The sequence below is a fragment of the Stegostoma tigrinum genome, chromosome 10 (genome assembly GCF_030684315.1).
Source record: "Stegostoma tigrinum isolate sSteTig4 chromosome 10, sSteTig4.hap1, whole genome shotgun sequence".
Taxonomy (NCBI): domain Eukaryota; kingdom Metazoa; phylum Chordata; class Chondrichthyes; order Orectolobiformes; family Stegostomatidae; genus Stegostoma; species Stegostoma tigrinum.
Genome location: NC_081363.1, coordinates 91,807,636 through 91,828,840, shown reverse-complemented (window position 1 = coordinate 91,828,840; position 21,205 = coordinate 91,807,636). Strand labels below are relative to the sequence as shown.

The 21,205-nt window shown below is 44.3% G+C and overlaps 2 protein-coding genes across 7 annotated transcripts in view; one reads left to right on the top strand and one right to left on the bottom strand.

Moving 5' to 3' along the window:
- Window positions 1-9,898, bottom strand: part of LOC125455386 (coiled-coil domain-containing protein 32) — a 36,360-nt gene extending 26,462 nt beyond the window's left edge. For 4 of the 6 annotated variants that reach the window (XM_059649395.1, XM_059649396.1, XM_059649394.1 and 1 more), the window contains exons 1-2: window positions 8,730-9,898; window positions 4,364-4,520 (exon numbers count right to left, since the gene is read on the bottom strand). In XM_059649395.1, coding sequence (XP_059505378.1) covers window positions 4,364-4,520; window positions 8,730-8,982 — 410 coding nt within the window. In that variant the 5' untranslated portion in view covers window positions 8,983-9,898. Of the gene's footprint in view, window positions 1-521; window positions 659-1,771; window positions 2,738-4,363; window positions 4,521-8,729 lie in introns of those variants that run through there. The other 2 variants (XM_059649398.1, XM_048537252.2) reach the window with 2 other exon arrangements.
- A 331-nt stretch (window positions 9,899-10,229) lies between these two features.
- LOC125455385 (protein-L-isoaspartate(D-aspartate) O-methyltransferase-like) overlaps window positions 10,230-21,205 on the top strand; it is a 32,771-nt gene continuing 21,795 nt past the window's right edge. Inside the window, exons 1-2 of the mRNA XM_059649391.1 lie at window positions 10,230-10,904; window positions 11,321-11,445. Coding sequence (XP_059505374.1) covers window positions 10,891-10,904; window positions 11,321-11,445 — 139 coding nt within the window. The 5' untranslated portion in view covers window positions 10,230-10,890. The remainder of the gene's footprint in view (window positions 10,905-11,320; window positions 11,446-21,205) is intronic.

The window sequence follows — 21,205 nt, the reverse complement described above, 5'->3', positions numbered from 1 at the left end:
GTTCCTTCAGTGTCGCTTGGTCAAAATCCTGGAATTCAACACCTCCTCCCCATGGCATTGTAGGTCAACCTACAGCACATGGACCGCAGCAGTTGAAGAAGGCAGCTCACTACCATCTTCTCAAGGGACAACTAGGAACAGGCAGCCCAGCTGGTGACATGCTCATCCCATGTTTGAATAAGAAAAAGCTGCTCTAAATAGATTAGGATTTTCACAGCACAGTTGCTTGTTTTGTTAGATGTAGAACTGCCATTCTGCAAGGTTCATGATATCCAGGTACTAGCCTACATGAAAGCACATTTATCCAAACACCTTGAAGCAGATGGAATTGCTCTATCAGCTTGTAGGATACATCAACAGTATTAATGTCTGGTGGTTGACTACTGGAATATCTATACAAGTACTGCGGCTACAAGTCAGGCTAGAAATTTTGCAGCAAGTAACTCACCTCCTAACTCCCAAAGTCTGTCCATCATGTACAAAGCACAAGTCAGGAGTGTGATATAATACACCCCACTTACCTGGATGAGTGCAGCTCCACCAACACTCAAGAAACTTGACACCATCCAGGTAGCCAGCCCACTTGATTGTCACCACATCCGCCAACAACCACTCCCTCCACCACTGACGCTCAGTAGCAGCAATGTTCGTTTACTACCTACAAGATGCATTGCAGAAATTCACCAAAGATCCTCAGGCAGCACCTTCCACACCCAGGACTGCTATCATTTCAAAGAACAAGGGCAGCACAGATGTGTGAAAACCACCATCTACAAGTCTCCCCGCCAAGCCATTCACCACCTTTACTTGGAAATATATCACTGTTTTTTCAGTGTCACTGGGTCAACATCCTGAAATTTCCTCTCTAATGGCACCGTGGTTCTACCAACAACACGTGGACTGTAGTGGTTCAAGAAGGCAGCTCACCACCACCTTCTCAAGGGTAACTAGGAAACCGAAATAAATGCTGGCCCAAGACAGTGATGGCTACAATGTGAATAGAGGATACTGGCCCTATTGGGAATGCATATTTATTATGAAGGATCATGTTGAAGAAGTGGAAGATATGGAACCATTGGACATTTTGTGGATTGAAAAGGATTTTCCATCTGTTTTATCAAGGAATGAAGTCAAAGTGCTGCAGAATGGTTTCATGGAGAGAAAAGTTGGGTTTGGGTCCTCAATCACTGTAGAAACCTGGCTTTGAAAAGACCAAGGGAACCTCTGTGCTATTGGTTACCTAGCAACCCTCTCTAGACTCAAGTAGTCAGTCAGGAAGACACCCTAGAACCTTTCCTTTTGCTAACAGGCGTTGCTAGGAATAATTTTCAAATACCAGTATTTCTGACTGCTGTGCAAAACATAAAAAGTTGAAATGTGACCACTTTTCAAAGACACAGATTGCAGTCAGAGCCAAACATCCTCCATCAGTCTATGGCTATCAGCAATTCAATTTTGTTGATAGAAAGCTCAATGAACCACAAAGATTTTGTTGACAGAAAACTCAATGAACCACAAAGTCATTACAGTTTATCTCTTTTTGTAGCCCTTTGGCACAAAAGGGTATTTTTGCCTTTAAAAAAAACCATTTCTCCAGAGACTATGTCCTTTTTGTAGATGAGTGTCTGCATTTAGGATAAAGCAGGTGGAGTTCCATTTGCAATCATAGATTTGATGTTAACCAGTGTTTACCATTTGTTTCAAGAAGAAGTTTGTTTACAATAAACAGATTATTTTGAGCTAATTAAAGAAGCCTGGTGAAAAGCTCTTTTATTGTAGATAGCAGTACAAGTGAGAAGGAAGTGACTATTTTAATGAACGAGCCAACTCATTTATACTAATGGGGCAGTAGTGGGGCTTGATTATCAGCACATTCCTCCTGTCAAAGTTGTAACAGCTTAGAATTGACCTATTTAATTGTTTGTACCCTTGTTTATACTGATAGGCTGCTACACTAAAAGCAGGTCAAACAATAAATGTATGACCTTGTCTTGGGGAGACTGGGATTAACCAGAAACCTAGCTGCAAAGACAGGTGAGATCTTTGATGTGCCAAAAATGTGACTGTTGGTCTCTGTTTCGAACTTGCCACAGTTTGGGCATAGTTTGATGTGGAGCAGAGAGAATATGCGCCAATGAATAAATACTGTCACTGGTGAGCTGCGCAATGGGATGTCATTGAGAGTAAACCACCCGGCAAACAGCAGTCTATGACTCTCCACTGTAAAGATCCATTAATACACAGGGTACACAGATCAAGTTAGTGATTGGCGAGCATCCCAACTCCTTCTCAGGAACATTATCTCTTCGTTTCCCGCTCTACAGACAGAGCTTTGTTGGAATGTCACTTCATACAAGTCAAAGTGATTGCCATCAGTTACAGTGGAGTGGGAGAGGTCCCGAGAACTTTTGCACTATGCCTCCATGTCTAAAATATACACAAGCCAATACTAAGGGACTGAATTCAGCTGTTGGCATCATCGAGGTTCAGTGTTTCCCCTTTCAGCCAGCAATGATGTTAAAGGGCTCGATAGCGCAGTGCTTTGATGACAGCTCTGGCCTCCATCTGGCCAGCTGGATGTTTCACTAATACACAGGCAAGGACAGGTATGGTGTGGATCATCACTGATCACTGCTTTCACTCTTTGGCTCCTCTTGGTTTGCAGTTTGTCCTTCAGGGTTGATCAGGTACTGAATTACTTGACTTTGAAGAATGGTTTCATGTACAGACTGAGAACCTTTAGGTATTGAACATATATGCCAAGTAATCCAAAGCATGGAAAAGCTTGAGCTCAATTCCACATCTTCCACCTCCCATATAAAGGGCTAGTTAGACCAGGGCTAATTTTGGAGGTTCAGCACCCACAGTGACACGTCAAAGACCAGTGTCCACAGTGCCTTAAAACCACTGATCAAGTGATTTGGTACTTGTATGCGCCCATGTGTATATGTGTGCACTATATATCTATGACCACGTGTGCAAATGTATGCCTGTGTGAGACTATCTGAGTATATGCATTTCTGCTGCGTGCAGGTATTTAAGAGAGTGTATGCAGGTGGAAAAGGCATGAGTGCATATGTCTGTGTAGGAATATCGGAGTGTGTGTGTTTGTGTGTGTGTGTGTGTATAGTAATCAACACGTGTTTATGATGTTCTATGTTTGCATATCAGGGTGTGTATATATCTAAATCTTTACATATTAAAATCTATGCATGTGTTTATAATATACAAATACACAAGCCTCTGTATATTGGCACGTGGCTAAGCCAGTTCGTCCACAACTTTTGAGTTAACGTCAGAGATAAAAACTTACAATTAGCACCCTCGCTGAGACCATCTACTTTCACCTCCCTGAAGTTGCTCAATTCCATCCCTTCTCCTGCTCATCCCCTCATTTACACCTTTGTTGCCTCTGGACATGTGCATCTCAAGGCAGCACTACCCAATCTCCCCATGTCTACCCTCTGTGAACTAAAGGTCATCCAAAGCTTTGATGTTCAGACCCTGACTTGCAGCAAGTCCTGTTCATCTTTCGCCATTGTGCTTGTTGATCCAGACTGGCACCAGGTTGAACAATATTGAGAGTTTAAAAATTGGTATCTTTATTTTCAAACCCTTCCATGTCTTTACCCCCCGTCTTAACTTTGTAACCTTGTTCAGACCCACACCCCTAAAAGATATCTGCGCTTACCGTATTGAGCCATGACTTCAACCCAAGCTGTGTTAAGTGGTGAGACTTCCTTCCTCCCAATTTTCCTTCAAGATACCTTTCAAACACAAACTCTTTGTCCAAGTGTTCATTCACCTGCGCTATTGTTATTTAAGAGGTTTGGGGGTCAAATTCTCCTGTAACACAACCTCCCAAGGTATTTTGTGTTAAAAGCATGAAGCAAACAGACATACAATGTTCCTGTCTGTGCACACTGTATTGAAGTATGTACCTCACTGATCTACCACCCAACTTCCTCACCCAGCTTCTTGCTGCCTCCCGCCCCTCACTCACTAACCAGGCAGCTGAAGTCCTCAGTCATATACCACTGGATCCCTCAGCGCTCCACATATACCCCTGTCTCATCAGCCAAGTTTTGCACATAAATACTTCTATCTGAAGTTTCCCAAACTGTGTTTTTTTTAAAATTAAGCTTTATTTTATGGGAGTTACTGCTGCTGCTGCTGCTGTAAAAAAGGAGCAGAGACACCCTGATTCTACTCCTCCCACCTGATCACCTGTTTCAACACTCAGTTGGGAGGATGGTAGGTCCTAACAGGGACCCTCATCAGTGACTGTGTGGGGAATGGTGACGTGTCGCTCTACTTCGAGACACCTTATACAAACCTGAGAGAACTGCAGATCAAATCTTACCTCTGATCCACCTCGTATCCATTGCTGTACATGTCAGAGCCATACTGGTCATGCAGGAAACGATCCCAACATTCCTTCTTTGTCTGTGACAGGCTGAGTAGCATCTCTTTTGAACTCGGTTCTTCATTCAGGCCCTTTAATTTTCGCAGGCGATTTTCTGTACAAAAAAAACACACAGTCCAGGACTGTAGACAGACCGTGTTGGCTAGGCACACAATCCAGGAAAGCGTTATCATGACCCAGTTGGGAAAGTGTGCTGATACTTGAGCCCTACTAATCCCACAGTCACCACAAAAATGAAAGATTTAATCAAATGGGTGTCGGGGCAAACTCTTTGCAAATGTGGCACATAGAAAGATGGTTGTGGTTGCTGAAGGTCAGTCATTTCAGCTTCAGGACATCTCTGCAGGAGTTCCTCAGGGTAGTGACCTAGGCCTAACCATCTTCAGCTGCTTCATCAATGTCGTTCCCTCCATAAGGTCAGAGGTGGGAATTTTGCCGATGATTGCACAATGTTCAGCACCATTTGTGACTCCTCAGATACTGAAGCAGTCTGTGTTCAAATGTAACAAGACCTGGTCAATATCCTGGCTTGGACTGACAAGTGGTAAGGAATATTCGTGCCACACAAATGCCAGGCAATGACCATCTCCAACATGACACAATCTAACCACTGCCCCTTGACATTCAACCATGTTGCCATAACTGAGTCCTCTGCCATCAACATTCTGGTGCTTACCATTGACTAGAAACTCAACTGGACTCACCACATAGACACATTGGCTACAACTGCCGGTCGGAGGCTACGAATACTGTGGTGAGTAACTTCACCTCATCTACAAGATACATGGCAGGAATGTGATAAGAATACTCCCCACTTGCCTGAATGGGTGCAGCTCCAACAACCCTCAAGAAGCTTGACACCATCCAGGACAAAGCAGCCCGCTTGACTGGCACCTCATTCACAAGTATCTAATCCATCCCTCAGTAGCAGCAGTGCATACCATCTGTAAGATGCGCTGTAGAAATTCACCAAAGATCCAAAGACAGCACCTTCTACAGATCAATACTTTGATCTAGAGGACAAGGGCAGCAGATACATGAGAATGCCACCCGCTGCAAGTTCTCCTCCAAGCCACTCACTATCCTGGCTTGGAAATATATCGCTGTTCCTTCAGTGCTGCTGGTTCAAAATCCTGAAATTCCCTCCCTAAGGGCATCATGTTTCAACCAACAGCACATGGACTGCAGCAGTTCAAGATGACAGCTCAACACCACCTTCTCAAGGGCAATTCGGGCCAGGCAATAAAAAAATGCTGGCCATCCAGTGATGCCCACATCCCATGAATGAATTTTAAAACATTCTGAGGGGATTTGACAGGGTAGGTGTGAAAAGGTTGTTTCTCCTTGTGGGGGGAGTCTGGGAACAAAGGGCATAATCTCAGATTAAGGGATCACCCATTTAAGACATAAACACAGGAATAATTTCTGCTCTCGAGAGGGTGTGAATCTGTTGAATTCTTGACCACAGAGGTCCACCAAGGCTGGGTTGTTAAGTATGTTGAAGGCTGAGATAAACATACTTTTAATCAGTAAGGAGATTCAAAGGTTATGGGGAAAAGGCAGGAATATGGATTTGAGCATTATCAGATCAACCATGAACTCTTTGAATGATGGAGCAAACTTGATGGGCTGAATAGCCTACTATTGTTCATACATTTTAGTCATAAGAAATATGTTTGTTTTGACTCATTAGTTGTTTGGTTTTTCAGTAACTGGTTAGAGGCAACACCTTATACTCAATAATGGGAGAGAATGTCTATCTTTGAGCTCTTGGTTACATTACTGCAGAGAGTGAAAAATGGGGATGCTGTCTGTTGTAAACTGGAGAACCTCAGTTCTCCAGTTTACAACAGACAGCATCCCCATTGTTCATGCACTTGCTGTTGTTCAACAGACACATCCCCATTGTTCATGCACTTGCTGTTGAACTGCCCAGCAAGCAATCAGAGATGTTGCTGTCAGGCTGATGGTTCCAGGTCTCCATGGCTGGTTCAGATTGCACATACCAATCAGCATTCTGTCTTTGGGTGAAGTTTGCTCTGCCAACATACCCCACGGCACCATCTCAGACATCTTCTATTACTTGAAGACAGGAACAGCGTAAACATGACACACAATGCGTTTCAGTGAATGTCTTTTTAACAGTGCAGTCTCATTTTTCCATTTTCATCCACAATCCAAAACAAAGTCATATAGTCATACAGATATACAGCATGGAAACAGGCCCTTCAGTCAAGCTTGTCCATGCTAACCAGATATCCTAAATTAATCCAGTCCCATCTCCAGCATTTGGCCCATATCCCTCTAAACCCTAGATAACAAAGTGTGGAGCTGGATGTACACAGCAGGCCAAGCAGCATCTTAGGACCACAAAAGCTGACGTTTCGGGTCTAGACCCTTCATCAGAAAAGGGGGATGGGGAGAGAATTCTGAAATAAGTAGGGAGAGACGGGGAGGCGGATCAAAGATGGATAGAGGAGAAGATAGGTGGAAAGGACACAGACATGTTAAATGGGTGGAGATGGAGCCTGTAGAGGTGACTGTAGGTGGAGATGTAGGGACGAGATAAGTCAGTCTGGTGAGGACGGACAGGTCAAGGGGGCGGAATGAGGTTAGTAGATAAGAAATGGAGGTGCGGCTTGAGGTGGGAGAAGGGGATAGGTGAGAGGAAGAACGGGTTAGGGAGGCAGGGACGAGCTGGGCTGGTTTTGGGATGTGGTGGGGGAGGGGAGATTTTGAAACTTGTGAAATCCACATTGATACCATTGAGCCCCTTTAACTTGTCTGTCTGCTCTCCACCTATCTTCTCCTCTACCCATCTTCGATCTGCCTCCCCCTCTCTCCCTATTTATTTCAGAACCCTCTCCCCACCCCCCTTTTCTCATGAAGGGTCTGGGCCCGAAACGTCAGCTTTCGTGCTCCTAAGATGCTGCTTGGCCTGCTGTGTTCATCCAGCTCCACACTTTGTTATCTCGGATTCTCCAGCATCTGCAGTTCCCATTATCTCTCCTTCTAAACCCTTCCTATTCATGTACCCATTCAGATGCCTTTTAAATGTTGTAATTGTAACAGACTTTCTCTGGCAGCTCATTCCATACACACACCACCCTCTGCAATGAAAACATTGCCCCTTAGGTCCCTTTCATACCTTTTCTGTCTCACCTTAAACTTATACCCGTTAGTTTTGGACTCCCTTACCCTGGGGAAAAGACCTTGGCTATTCACCCTATTCATGCCTCTCATGCTTTTATAAACCTATATAAGGTCACCCCTAAGCCTCTGACACTCCAGCGAAATTAGCCCCAGCCTATTCAGCCTCTCCCTATAGCTCAAACTCTCCAACCTCAGCAAAAACATTGTAAATCTCTTTTGCACCTTTTCAAGTTTAAAAACATCATTCCTATAGCAGGGAAGTCAGAATTGAACGCAGTATTCCAAAAGTGGCCTCATCAATGTCCTGTACAGCTGCAACATGACATCCCAACTTTTATACACAATGTCATGACCAATAAAGGAGAGCACACCAACCCCATTCCTCACTATCCTGTCTGTGAATCCACATTCAAGGAACTATGAATCTGCACTAAAATGTCTCTTTGTTTGGCAGCATTGTCCAGAAGTGTACCATTAACTGTATAAGTCCTGCCTTGATTTGCCCTACCAAAATGCAGCATCTCAAGTTTATCTAAATTAAACTCCATCTGCTACTCCTCAGCCCATTGGCCCATCTGATCAAGGTCCCTTTGTATTCTGAGATAACCTTCTTCACTGTGCACTACACCACCAACTTTGGTGTCATCTGCAAACTTACTAACCATTCCTTCTATATTAACATCCAAATCATTTATGTAAATAACAAAAAGCACCGATCCTTGCGGCAAATTGCTGGTCATAGACATCCGGTCCAAGAAACAACCCTTCACCACCCTCTATCTCCTACTTTCAAGCCAAAGTTGTGGCAAAGAAAAATAAAAAGATGTATAGTGCACAGACTACACAGGTACATAGACCACTTAAGATTGTACTGGTTACACCAGATAGACACACAGTGTGGGAGAGTGCACGGACTGTATCAGTTAGGTGTACAGACTAGGATTGTACAAAGTCAGTTGGTGAAGATGTGGGAGTGTGCCCCAGCCTTGGTATTGGTGACAGTATTGTAAATCAGATATTTGCCTGATTGGTATAGACCAAGGCACATTCGATCAGTCACTATGCTGTAACCTTCCCCAGCAATCGTTCAGCACACTGACGGAATGCGGGTATGGCCCTTGCAGTTGACTGTTTTAAACTGCACACTTACCCAATACTGCTAAATATTGCTGTGAATCTGCCAGGGGAGTCCAAGGAGTGACACCTGTCTGAGCTTCACTGTTGGTGACTGAGTCCTCATCCAGCACCTTCCCAGGTATTGGGTTGAATATTTCTGAGAAAAATGCTGGCTGGGAGCTTCCAATCAGGGCTTCAGTTTCATTCCCATCCCTTGTCTGAGCTGCCAGTCCAGCACAAATCCGCTCCCACAGATCCTTGCTGGATTCCATGTCACCCACATCCATCACCTAGTCAGGCAGTCAGGGAGGGCCAAGCAGTCAGAATGAGTCACTCAGGCAGGCATAGCAGAGATGGATGGATTCAGTCAGACAGGGACGGGCAAGGACTGGCAGAGATGGATACAGAGTGTCAAGCAGGGCAGGGAGAGTAGAGAGAGTCAGAGAGGGACAGTCAGAGACATAGAGTCTGAAAGGGGCAGGCAGAGGCTGCCAGTCACAGAGGCCGAGACAGACAGTGATCAGACAGGGACCATCAGAGTCAGAGAGTCAGACAGAGGCAAGCAGTGACGGAGAGGGACAGTCAGAGACACAGAGTCAGTCAAAGAGGGACAATCAGAGACAGAGTCGGTCAAAGAGGGACAGTCAGAGACACAGTTGGACAGACAGGGACAATCAGAGACATACGGTCAGTAAAAGGGACAGACAGAGGGACAATCACAGACAGGCAGACAGTCAGTCAAAGAGGGACAGGCAGATAGGGTCAGTCAGAGACACAGAGTCAGGCTGTGGCAGAGAGGGACAGGCAGAGACAGTCAGAGACACTGCATCACGCTGTGGCAGAGACAGACAGACAGGGACAGACAGAGACACAGTCAGGCTGTAGCAGAGAGGGACAGGCAGAGACACAAAGTCAGGCTGTGACAGAGAAGGACAGGCAGAGACACAGAGTCAGTCTGTGGCAGAGAGGGACAGGCAGAGACACAGAGTCAGGCTGTGACAGAGAGGGACAGGCAGAGACGGTCAGAGACACTGTGTCAGGCTGTGGCAGGGACAGACAGAGACACAGTAAGGCTGTAGCAGAGAGGGACAGGCAGAGACACAAAGTCAGGCTGTGGCAGAGAGGGACAGGCAGAGACACAGAGTCAGGCTGTCGCAGAGAGGGACAGGCGGAGTCAGGCTGTAACAGCCCTCTGGAGGGACAGCTCCGCGCGGCCGGGGGTTGGAGGTTATCCCGGGGTCAGGGTTCAGGGGGTGTAACGGGCGCGGCTCCGCCTTCTTCATCCGGGACCTACACCGCGCAGTGACTGCGTCATCACCAGCTTGACAAGAGGAAAGAGAGTGAGTGAGGTTTTGAGAAAAAGGGGAGAGAGAGAGGTTAAGATTAAGAGCAAGAGCGAAAACTGAGTCAGTGTGAGAGAAAATTGTATCAGTGATAATGGGAACTGCAGATGCTGGAGAATCCAAGATAATAAAATGTGAGGCTGGATGAACACAGCAGGCCCAGCAGCATCTCAGGAGCACAAAAGCTAATGTTTCGGGCCTAGGATGAAGGGTCTAGGCCCGAAACGTCAGCTTTTGTGCTCCTGGGCCTGCAGTGTTCATCCAGCCTCACATTTTATTATCAGTGTGAGAGAAACAATGTGAAAGATAGGGGTAGGGATAGAGAAAGAAATTGAGAGTGAAACAGAGAGAAAGAGAAACTGAAAGTCAGAGGAGTGGGAGTGAAACTGAGTGTGAGAAAGATTGATAGAGATTTAAATAGAGAGAGAGAAAGAATGGGAGATGAGAGGAAGGAGGGAGGCACACAGGCTGAGCTAAGGGACGTGAGTTGACTTTACATCTGCTGTCCCGCCCATTCCTCATACCCTTCAGTGCCCAACATTTGCTCTTCTCAATCTTGAATATGATCACTGATGCAGTATCTGTAATGCTCTGGAGTAGAGAACTCAAAAGACACAATCCTGTGAGTGAAGAAAGTTCCCTTCCCTTGTTCTGAGACACTGCACCCCTTTTGTGTTAGGTACCTTAACCGGGGGGGGGAGCAAAACCTTGTAATATCTGTCAATCTCCAGCCATCTTGTATGTTTCAATGAGATCATATTCTCCTACAAAACATTGGCCCAGATAAGGCTCCTCCTCATATTGTGAGAAAACCCCCTCATCTGAGAACTGTCTAGTGGATGTCTATAAAGTATGCCCTTCCCCAGGTAAGGAGACCAAAGTCTGTCTCATATGCTGTCCCCAAAACTCTGGAGTATTGCAGTTAATCTACCTTAATCTTAATTTCCAACTTCTCCTTAATAAATTTTAACATTCTGTTTGTATTAGGAATTGCTTTTTGCACTGCGTATTAACTTGCTGACTTTAAGGACCCTCGATTCCACTGAATATCAATGTTTACCATTTGGTTACCTTCATTAAATATTCTGCTTTTCCATCCTTTCAACCAAAGTGGATAATATTCACATTTCCCCATATTATATTCCATCTTGCCCACTCACTGAACAGGTTAACTTGACGGAGTGAGGAAGGCAGGGAAAGGATGTAATATTTGGGTGTTTTGTGTGTATTTCTGCGCTGAGTGTTGGTTGATATTGGAGCTAATCACTGTGCTTTGGTTCAGTTTAAGGGGTATGCTGACCATGCTGAGGCTCTCGGTTATTTTTCTAGTAGGAGTATTGCTTGTGAGGACAATGGCGTGGACCTCTTCTGGAAACTCGCATTCACAGCTAGTCCAGAATCTTAAAAGTGAGTATCAAACAATTGTAGAAATTTACAGCGTGGAAGGAAGCCGTTTGGGCGATCGTGTCTGCCCTGCACAGGGAGTAGTTATTTGGTTTAATCCCATTTTATAGGCCTATTGTCTTGTAGGGTATGGCACTTGATGTGTTATCCAAGAATTTTTTAAGTGTTTTCTGGATTTCAGCATTAAGTGTCCTTTCAGGCAACGAGGTGCAGATCTCCTCCACCCTCAGAGTGAAAAAAGACTCCTGCAGATTCTCCTAGCACAGCGACTGCATGCGCGGACCCCCGTTGCGCACATCAACAGTACGAAGGTCATCATTATATTGCAATGACTGCATGCAGCGATGGGGGAAAATCCATGGCAAATTAGAACCTGAGAGCGCTTAGTGATGGCGATCAGACTCCTTGCCGCACAAAGACGGGAAATGCTGGAGAAACTCTGTAGGTCTGTGGAGATAGAAACAGATTTAGCTTTTGGAGTCTGGTATGACTGTTCAGTAGTTCTTCTTGACTAATCTCTAGGCTTATTTTGTACATTAGGTTTTCAGGTCTCTTGGTGTAACTTTAAAACTGTTATTAAGATGGCCTCCCACTCTTCACATGTGGATGCACATTTCATCGTACTTCATAATACAAATAGTTTTCATGTATTTTTCACGTCAACAAAAGTATGCAAATTTGTTTTTCATTTTCTCCTCAGTTGATAGCAACACACTTTAGCTCCTTTCTATGGAAGTCATGTGTTTCTGATTGACAGCCAGCTTCAAACTTTGCTTCATTGTTTAAGATTAATAAACCTGCATTGAGTGAGTTTTACTCTTAATTGCTCGGATCAACTAGAAAACAATGTGCCACAGCCTTTTGCACACATTTGTTTGTTCCCCACTGATTGTTCAGTTTCCTCCTAATATTTGTTCACTGCCTTATAGTCTACTTCCTTTTCAGGTTGGCTGATCTCATTCAGCTGAGTAACTGTTCCGGTTAGTTTGTTTGCTTTGGTTTCAGAGTCATGTATACAGCCTTCTCTCAGGTTTGATCATTTTCATGGCCAGCTTTTTTAAAATTTACTCATGAGATGTGGACATCACTGGGTGGGCCAGCATTTATTTATATAATTGCCATTGACCCTCTGCAGCCTGTGTGCTGTTGACCCACAATGTCCTTTCCTCTATGGTTACTGACTGCTTCAAGGCATTTTTTCACAGAACTTTGTAGTGACTTTATTTACTTGAAATTCATCAATTATTAATTGAGGATCTACCTTGATTGAGTTTGCTTCTACGTGTTTATCACTGCAATTTTCAAGCCCTGGTTCAAGTGTTTTATTCGTAAATGTTGCTGCCACATTTTTCAGTAGCAAACTTATCTTTCATGAGTTTTAAGTTGGTACATGATGAGCTCAATTTTCCTTTAGCAGGGCCCACTACCCGGTGCTACATTTGACAATCTTGCGCCACTGAGACAACTTTTCTTTGTCCTGGGTTAGTTTTTTTCTATTTAATCCTGTCTAGTCTTACAAATGTGGCTGCAGCTGTTGCGCAAGCAGGGTATAGTCCAGAACTTGTCATACCTCAACTGGATCTCTTGAAATCTCTGTACATCCAAGACTTGTCTACTACCAAATCATTACCTAGTATAAAGCCCATCTTTTAAACGTTAAACTAGGAACAGTTCCTATACTAACAAATTCAACGATTAGGTCACTTTGGATAATACATAAAAAAGAAACACATTCATTAAACCCATAGAGATTCCCCAGTGATACTTCCCCTTTTATCAAGCCACCTGGAGCACAACTCATATCATTAGCCATCATCAATGATTGATTTGCCTCAGTAGTTCATAAAATATGAATCCAGTTCCCTCTTAGATCCCTTTTCAGCCTTTGCCCTCTCACTTTAAACCTATGCCCTCCAGTTTTGGATTCCTTTTATTTATCCTATCCATGCCCCTCGTGATTTTATAAACCTCTGAGGTCACCCCTCAGTCTCCAATACTCCAGGGAAAATAGCCCCAGCCTATTCAGCATCTCTGTATAGCTCAAACCCTCCAAACCTGACATTATCCTTGTAAATCTTTTCCTTTCAAGTTTCACTACATCTTTCAAATAGCTGGAAGACCAGAATTGCAAGTAGTATTCCAAATGTGGCTTAACCAATGTCTGCAACATGACCTCCAAACTACTGTACTCAATGCTATACTCAGTGCACTGATCAATAAAAGAAAGCATACCAAACAGCACCTTCACTATCCTGTCTACCTGTGACTCCACTTTCAAGGAATTATGAACCTGCACTCCATGGTTTCTTTGTTCAGCAACACTCCCGAGGACCTTAGCATTAAGTGCATAAGTCCTGCCCTGATTTTGCTTCCCAAAATTCAGTACCTCACATTTATTTATGTAAATTCAACTTCATTTGCCACTCCTTGGTCTGCAGGCCTATCTATTCAAGATCCCATTGTACTCTGAAGTAACCTTCTTTGCTGTCCACTACCCCTCCAATTTTGGTGTCATCTGCAAACTTGCTAACCATACCTCCTGTGTTCGCATCTTAATCATTTATATAAATGCCTAAAAACAGTGGACCCAGCACCGATCCTTGTGGCACATCGCTGATCACAGGCCTCCAGTCTGAAAAGCAAACCTCTACCACTGCCCTCTATCTTCTGCCTTTGAGCCAGTTCTGTACCTAAATGCTAGTTATAATTGTATTCCATGTGATCTAACGTTGCTAACCAGTCTACCATGAGGAACCTTGTCAAAGCCTTAGTGAAGCCCATATAGATCGTGTCCACTACTCTGCCCTCATAAATCCTCTTTGCTACCTCTTCAAAAAACTCAATCAAGTTCATGACACACAAAGCCATGTTGACGATCACTAATCAGTCCTTACCTTTCCAAGTATATGTAAATCCTACCCCTCGGGATGCCCTCCAACAACTTGCCCACCACTGATGTCAGGCTCTGTAGGTCCCTGGCTTTTCCTTGCCACTTTTGTCAAATAGTAGCACCACGTTTGCCAACCTCCAGTCTTTGGCACTTCACCTGTGGCTGTTGATGATACATATAATCCAGCATCGTGTATGAGGAGGAAGGGAACATTTCTCCCTTACAGATAAAACTGCTGTAAATTCCAGTAACCTGATACACTGTGGCAATATTCAAGGAAGAATTGCATTGACTATTTTGAATCCTATTCCTGTAGGTTCTGGGGGAACTTTGTGCCATTGTTGCTTTTCTAACACACATTCCCTTTGTTTGTCTGTATTGTCTTTGTTGAAGACTCCTAAAGTGTTTCTATTATTCTTAGAATCCCTACAATGTGGAAACAGGCCCTTTGGCTCAACAAGTCCATACCGACCCTGAGAGCATCCCACCCGGGCCCATCCCCCTAAAACCCACATAATTTGCACATCCCTGAACACTATGAGCAACTTAGCATAGCCAGTTCACCTAGCCTGCACATCTTTGGACTGTGGGAGGAAACCGGAGGAAACCCATGCAGACTTGGAGAGAATGTGCAAGCTCCACACAGACAGTTGCCCGAGGGTGGAATCAAACACAAGTCCCTATGGCTGTGAAGTAGTGGTGCTCACCACTGAGCCACCTTGCCAACCATTCTCACTGGTCATACTGGTTTTGGAGGACCATTTTTATTGTCACTACCATCATTCCTGTTCATTCGACCAGCTTCCCTGAAACCATATCACCTGAGCTTTTCTTTAGTTCATGAATGATTTCTGATTTCTCTTTGAGGTTCTCCTTCTCTTTCCTTATCTCTGTCGTCCTTTACCAAACCTGGAATTCTTGTTCTAACATTTGCCTTGCTCTTTATAGTTCAAGTTTTCTCATTTTTCTTTTCTTTTTCAAGCTGCATGATCTGCAGTTGAATTCTAGTTCACTGAAATTATGTTCCATTAGATTTAGACTCTTCTCATTCCAGTCCCAAATTCTGTGTTATTATCTCAGCTTCATCTCCTCTGCATTGAACTCTTAACATCCCCAACCTCTCTGCCAGTGATATTAACCGAGCATTGGTTAGTTCTTGCAAGTCACTCAGGGATAAATCTTCTCTCCAGAAAAGCATAGCAACTGACAAAGCCATTTGAGTTTTCAAAATTGAGGTGAAAATTGTATCGAATTTAACCTCAGCAAGTCCTAGTAATTGCCATTATTTCTGAATTTCAAATCCTGCAAGAGGATTATGTTACAATCCTGGACTAAACAGCTAAAAATTATGTTATGATCTGGCCAGGAACAGAGATAAGTGGATAAGGTGTGAGATCCAGAGACTTATGAAGAGAATCAACACCTAGGGTTCCATGGTTTGGAATGAGTAACAGTAGATCTTATTACAGGATTTTTAATCAGTAATCAAATCAACATTAAATAAAATTTATTTCTAAAGGTACAACATGCCATCCATCCGAAAATGTGATAATTGCCCAGGTATGTGCTTTTCACGAAAAGCAGGACAGATCCAACCCAGTCAATTATCGGCCCATCAATCTACTCTTGATCATCAGTAAAGTGATGGGAAATGTCATCAATAGTGCTATCAGGCAGCACATGCTCAGCAATAACCTGCTCAGTGATGCCCAGTTTGGGTTCCGCCAGGGCCACTCTGCTCCTGACCTCATTACAGCCTTGGTTCAAACGTGGACAAAAGAATTGAATTCCAGAGGTGAAGTGAGAGTGACAGTCCTTGACGTCAAGGCCACATTTGACTGAGCCTGTCAACAAGGAGCCCTGGCAAAACTGGAATCGACAGGTTTCGTCGGGGGGCAAGTGCTCTGGTGGTTGGAGTCATACCTGACACATAGGAAGATGCATGTGGTTGTTCGGAGGCCAATCATCCCAGCTGAAGGAAATTTCTGCAGGAGTCCCTCGGTGATGATTGAGCCTAGGACTGCTTCGTCAATGACCTTCCCTCCATCATAAGGTCAGAAGTGGGGATGTTTGCTGACGATTGTACATTTGCAACTCCTCAGATACTGAAGCAGTCAGTGTTCAAATGCAACAAGATATGGACAGTATCCACACTTGGGTAGACAAGTGGCAAATAATATTGCCAGGCATCACCTGTTAGAGGCCATCTAACCCTTAGCATTCAATGGTGTTGTTACAACTGAATCCCCCATAAACATCGTAAACATTACTATTGACCAGAAACTCAACTCAATTGTAGCAGATGGAGTTTAATTTCGATAAATCTGAGGTGTTGCATTTTGGTAAGACCAACAAGGCAGGACTTAATGCAATTAAAAGTAGGATCTTGGGTGGTGTTGTAGAACAGAGATCCAGGGGTTCAGCTACAAAATTCTTTGAAGTTTGTGTCACATGTAGGTGGTTAAAAAGGAGTGGGTTTAGAAGATGCTGACTAAGGAGTTTCAGTGAATTTACGAAGTGTATCTTTTAGCATGCTTGCTTTCATTGCTGAGACCTTTGAGTATAGGCATTGGATAGTATATTGAGCTTATACAGGACATTGGTGAGGCCTCTGCTGGAGTATTGTGTCCGGTTCTGGTCACCCTGTTACAGGAAGAAATTTATTAATCTGGAGAAGGGTCAGAAGAGATTTACCAGAATGTTGCTGAGAATTAAGGGTTTGAATTATAAGGAGAGGCTGGATAGGCTGGGACCTGTTTCACTGGAGGGTAGGAGGGGGTGACCTTGAGAGGTTTACAAAGTCATGAGGGATATAGATAAGGTGAATGGTGAGGCATCTTTTCCCTAGGGTGGGGGATTTCAAGTTCGGGGCATATTTTTAAGGTGAGAGGAGAAAGATTAAAAAAAACATGGGGAATAAGTGTGTGTGTGTAATTAACATCTCGTTAACCTCTGGAGCAAGTGGTGGATGTGGGTACAGTTACAAAATTTTGAAGACATTCAGATAAATACCTGAATAAGAATTTTTAAAGGGATGTGGGCCTCATTTGGGATTATGTTCAGCATGGACTGGTTGGACAGAAGAGACAGGTTGGACAGATTTCCCTGCTGTATGATTGTGTGGACTCACCATTTCAATACTGGGGATGCAAGAGCATGGCAGAGGCTAGGAATACTGTGGTGAGTAACCGACCTCCTGACTCCCCAAAGCCTGCCCACCATCTACAAGGTACAGGTGAAGATTGTGATGGAAACCTTCCCGCTTGCCTGGATAGGTGCAGCCGCAACAACATGCAAGAAGCTTGACACAATCCAGGACGGAGCAGCCCCCGCTTGATTGGCACCACATCCACAAGCATCCGCTCCCACTACCACCAATGCTCACTGATAGCAGTGTGTACTCATGGACAAGATATACTTTAAAAATTCTCCAAAACTCCTTAGTCAGCGCCTTCCAAACCCACAACTGTTTACAGGGACAAAGGCAGTTGATATGTGGGAACACCACCCCCTTCAGGACGTTGTGGATCAACCAACAGCACACGGCCTGCAACGGTTCAAGAAGGCCGCTCACCACCACTTTCTGAAGCGGCAGCTTGGGATGGGCAAGAAATTCTGGCCTAGCCAGCAATGCTTACATCCCATGAGTGAATAAAACAAAAACAGTCACAATTAAATACTGATCAGACACTCCATATAAAAATAGTTCTTGCAATCTAGAAAATCTGATGAAGGGTCTAGGCCCGAAACATCAGCTTTTGTGCTCCTAAGATGCTGCTTGACCTTCTGTGTTCATCCCGCTCCACACTTTGTTATCTCGGGTTCTCCAGCATCTGCAATTCCCATTATCCCCACCTTGAGAGAGTAGATTGTCAAATATCATTGAGCTTCGCAACTGATTGCAATTTTTTTTTTCATTTTCTGATCTGACCCTGAAACGACTCAAGAAGCCACTGTCATGGACTGCCTCAGGTGCTCATGTTGTAACTGATCAACCTCCTTTTCTGGGTCCATACTCCCCTGGAGGCAGAATCCACAAATGTGGCTGCAATTCTTCCCCGACAATTAGTCTCTTCGAGCCAGTCATGCTTTTTCCTCCCCTGAGCTCCAATCTTGCTCAGTTGCTCCATAGCCTTCAGGTGCAAATCCTGATTCCGCACACGCACACCTGAAAACATGATGATTGTGCACACGTACATGCTGTGAACATAGTGAACAAGCTCAAAGACCCTGAACATGCAATGAATATACGCACAAAGACTGAGCACAAAGTGATCAAATGCGCTAACCTTGAACATACAATGAATGCGCACATAGATCCTGAACATACAGTGAATGTGCATACTGACCCTGAGCATACACTCATCTTGAACGTGCAGAGATTGCACCCACACACCTTGATCGCATGCACAGACCCTAATCTTTCTCTCACACACCCACACTCTAATTGCAAGCCACGACTGTATGCATACTGCCCTGATTTCTCTTAGACCCTGAACACCCATAGTGGTTACTTGCACTAACCCCAAACTCTCAGATCACACACACACAGGCTTTCTATTTTGCATATTTGTAAATTACTGACTGAAATGAGAACGGACCAGTGTTTTGCAAGGATTGCATCCTTCCAAAGGAAGTTAACCTGATCCTGGTGGCATGCATTGTTTAACCAGGTGTGTGGATGAGCTGCAGTTGAAGTTTAGGTTGCAGACAAGCTGGAGCTGAGGGGTTCTGCATACACTTGGAGCTTGGTTAGTAACAAAAAAAAAGGTTGTTTGGTCTACACACTGGCAACTAGTTATCAATGCCAAAGATCTTTTGAACAATGATGTGATTGCTGCTCAGGTAACTAAACAACTTGGGGTTGGAAACAAGATTCAGTGAGAAGTGATCAGATCCCCATCACTTCAGGAGCTGTCTCTCTGTTCTCTGCAGTCAAACCCCAGTATAAATCCAAAGGAAACCAGTTTATCTTTCCTTCAGCAGACGCTGTAAGCTGTGACTTTCAAATTGATAAATCAGTGAAATTTAATAAGTGAACCAGCCATCGTTTGCCTGTTGCAAACTAGTGGTATCGTTTAAAAAAGGAAGTCCTAGAAAAAAAAACGTTCTAACAGGCAAAAAAAGCAACTCCACAGATCTTAGAACATAGAACATAGAACAGTACAGCACAGAACAGGCCCTTCAGCCCACAATGTTGTGCCGACCATTGATCCTCATGTATGCACCCTCAAATTTCTGTGACCATATACATGTCCAGCAGTCTCTTAAATGACCCCAATGACCTTGCTTCCACAACTGCTGCTGGCAACGCATTCCATGCTCTCACAACTCTCTGCGTAAAGAACCTGCCTCTGACATCCCCTCTATACTTTCCACCAACCAGCTTAAAACTATGACCCCTCGTGCTAGCCATTTCTGCCCTGGGAAATAGTCTCTGGCTGTCAACTCTATCTATGCCTCTCATTATCTTGTATACCTCAATTAGGTCCCCTCTCCTCCTTTTCTCCAATGAAAAGAGACCGAGCTCAGTCAACCTCTCTTCATAAGATAAGCCCTCCAGTCCAGGCAGCATCCTGGTAAACCTCCTCTGAACCCTCTCCAAAGCATCCACATCTTTCCTATAATAGGGCGCCCAGAACTGGACGCAGTATTCCAAGTGCGGTCTAAACAAAGTTTTATAGAGCTGCAACAAGATCTCACGACTCTTAAACTCAGTCCCCCTGTTAATGAAAGCCAAAACACCATATGCTTTCTTAACAACCCTGTCCACTTGGGTGGCCATTTTAAGGGATCTATTTATCTGCACACCAAGATCCCTCTGTTCCTCCACGCTGCCAAGAATCCTATCCTTAATCCTGTACTCAGCTTTCAAATTCTACCTTCCAAAATGCATCACCTCGCATTTATCCAGGTTGAACTCCATCTGCCACCTCTCAGCCCATCTCTGCATCCTGTCAATGTCCCACTGCAGCCTACAACAGCCCTCTACACTGTCAACGACACCTCCGACCTTTGTGTCGTCTGCAAACTTGCTGACCCATCCTTCAATTCCCTCGTCCAAGTCATTAATAAAAATTACAAACAGTAGAGGCCCAAGGACAGAGCCCTGTGGAACTCCACTCACCACTGACTTCCAGGCAGAATATTTTCCTTCTACTACCACTCGCTGTCTTCTGTTGGCCAGCCAATTCTGTATCCAAGCAGCTAAGTTCCCCTGTATCCCATTCCTCCTGACCTTCTGAATGAGCCTACCATGGAGAACCTTATCAAATGCCTTACTGAAGTCCATATACACCACATCCACAGCTCGACCCTCATCAACCTTTCTAGTCACATCCTCAAAAAACTCGATAAGGTTTGTAAGGCATGACCTAGCCCTCACAAAGCCGTGTTGACTGTATTTGATCAAGCCATGCTCTTCCAGATGGTCATAAATCTTATCCCTCAGAATCCTTTCTAACACCTTGCAGACGACAGATGTGAGACTTACTGGTCTATAATTGCCGGGGATTTCCCTATTTCCTTTCTTGAAGAGAGGAATTACATTTGCCTCTCTCCAGTCCTCAGGTACGACTCCAGTGGAGAGCGAGGATGCAAAGATCTTCGCAAGTGGCGAAGCAATTGCATTTCTCGCTTCCCAAAGCAGCCGAGGACAAATCTGATCCGGGCCTGGCGACTTGTCAATCTTAACGTTTGACAAAATTTTCAGCACATCAGCTTCGTCTATCTCTATCCATTCCAGCATGCACACCTGCTCTTCAAAGGTTTCATTCACTACAAAGTTGGTTTCTTTCGTAAAGACAGAAGCAAAAAACTCATTTAGGGCTTCCCCTACCTCCTCAGGCTCCACACACAAGTTCCCTATGCTAT